General features: G+C 38.0%; 1 protein-coding gene across 1 annotated transcript; it reads left to right on the top strand.

Moving 5' to 3' along the window:
• The first annotated feature begins 333 nt into the window (after window positions 1–333).
• Window positions 334–1,131, top strand: LOC122066718 (17.8 kDa class I heat shock protein-like). The gene has a single exon (XM_042630564.1). The coding sequence runs from the start codon at window positions 466–468 to the stop codon at window positions 922–924; it is 459 nt and encodes a 152-aa protein (XP_042486498.1). The 5' UTR covers window positions 334–465; the 3' UTR covers window positions 925–1,131.
• The last annotated feature ends 543 nt before the right edge of the window (window positions 1,132–1,674 follow it).

Raw genomic sequence — 1,674 nt, 5'->3', positions numbered from 1 at the left:
TGTTTGATATGAGTTCTAGAATACATTATACACGTAGAATATATATCCAAACCAAAATCAGTCTGAAGGAACCCGAAGCTAACAAAGAGTCGAAAGATATTTCTAAATTCCAAATAGTCCTTATCAAATATGAACCGTTGGATAGAAAGTGGTAGTGCAAGTCTTTCTGGTTCTAGGGGTCTCTTGAAATTTCTAGGTCTGATTCTTTTCTTCTCGTTGGTCTCTAGTCTCAAGACTCTCAAGTCTCAACAACTTTTTCTATGACCAACCCAACCAATATCCAACTTTTCCTTCTTTCTCTGGAACCATCACGAGCATCTGAAACAGAGAACCAAAGCCTCTATAAATACACTTCTCATCCACCTCCACAAAGCACAGAATCGAAGTAGTAGTTGATAACTATCAAGCAATATCCCTCTTTCTCTTTCATCTTCTGATCATTATCTAGTTCTTCAGAAACCCAAGATGTCTCTGATCCCAAGCATCTTCAATGGTCGAAGAACCAACATCTTCGACCCATTCTCTCTAGACATATGGGATCCATTCATGGACTTCCCTCGCCCTCAACTCGCAAGCGAAACAGTGGCATTTGTTAATGCCCGAGTCGATTGGAAAGAGACCCCTGAAGCCCATATCTTGAAAGCTGATCTTCCTGGGGTCAAGAAGGAAGAAGTGAAGGTGGAAGTTGAGGAAGGTAAGGTGTTGCAGATTAGTGGAGAGAAAAGCAAAGAGAAGGAAGAGAAGAATGACAAGTGGCACCGTGTGGAGCGAAGCAGCGGCAAGTTTTTACGGCGGTTCAGGTTGCCGGAGAATGCAAAAGTGGATAAGGTGAAGGCCACTATGGAAAATGGTGTCCTAACTGTTACTGTACCCAAGGAAGAATTGAAGAAGCCTGAGGTTAAGGCCATTGAGATCTCTAGCTGAACTCTGAAGGGGTAGAACTGAAAAGAATTTCTTGATATGTTTATGTTATGTTTTTCTTTCATGAGATGTTGTGTGGAATAATTAGAAGAAGAAAAAGAAACTTAGTTGGGAAACTGAGTTTAGTGAAGCTCGCTCACTGAAGCTGGTAGTTAAGTTGTTATCTCTATTTTGTGTGTTTTAACTCTAAATAAATGGTTATTATATAGCTAAGGATTATCTGTCTTTCTAGATTCTTACATCATGGCCAGGTTAGGGAGAGTCCCCTCAGGTCTTGGGATCCTTACACAACTTTCATAAAGTCTATAGTAAGAGGATTGGGAGCCATTAGTAAAGGCGAGGAAGATGAACTGAAGGTGACTAATATCTCTATGTTTAGAGATGGATAATTATTTATTTTATCCCAATTCTGTAATTAAACCTAACAATAGATATTTAGGGGTGTTAAGTCTATAGTCAAAGAGGCTATGGAAAAAAAAAAAAAAAAAAAATTTAGAAGTTGGATATGGTGTATATGAACAGTAATTAATTTATCTTGTTTTTGTTTGAATAAAAAAAAAGTGGGGTACACCACAAAAAGGGGATGAGAAAGAGAATAGCGAGACTCAAACTTTAGACCTATTGGTGAGCGTGGGCTTATCATACCACAACTTTACCAAATGTCTAGTATGAAACTTAATTCATCTGCCATTGCATGCTTTACATGTATCAATTTGTTCCTAATAAAAACATTTAAATAAAGTTTCAAATGAG

Source organism: Macadamia integrifolia, unplaced genomic scaffold (assembly GCF_013358625.1).
Source record: "Macadamia integrifolia cultivar HAES 741 unplaced genomic scaffold, SCU_Mint_v3 scaffold2544, whole genome shotgun sequence".
NCBI classification, from domain to species: Eukaryota; Viridiplantae; Streptophyta; class Magnoliopsida; order Proteales; family Proteaceae; genus Macadamia; species Macadamia integrifolia.
Note: the sequence above shows the minus strand (reverse complement) of the source record. Positions and strands in the feature narration are given on the sequence as shown.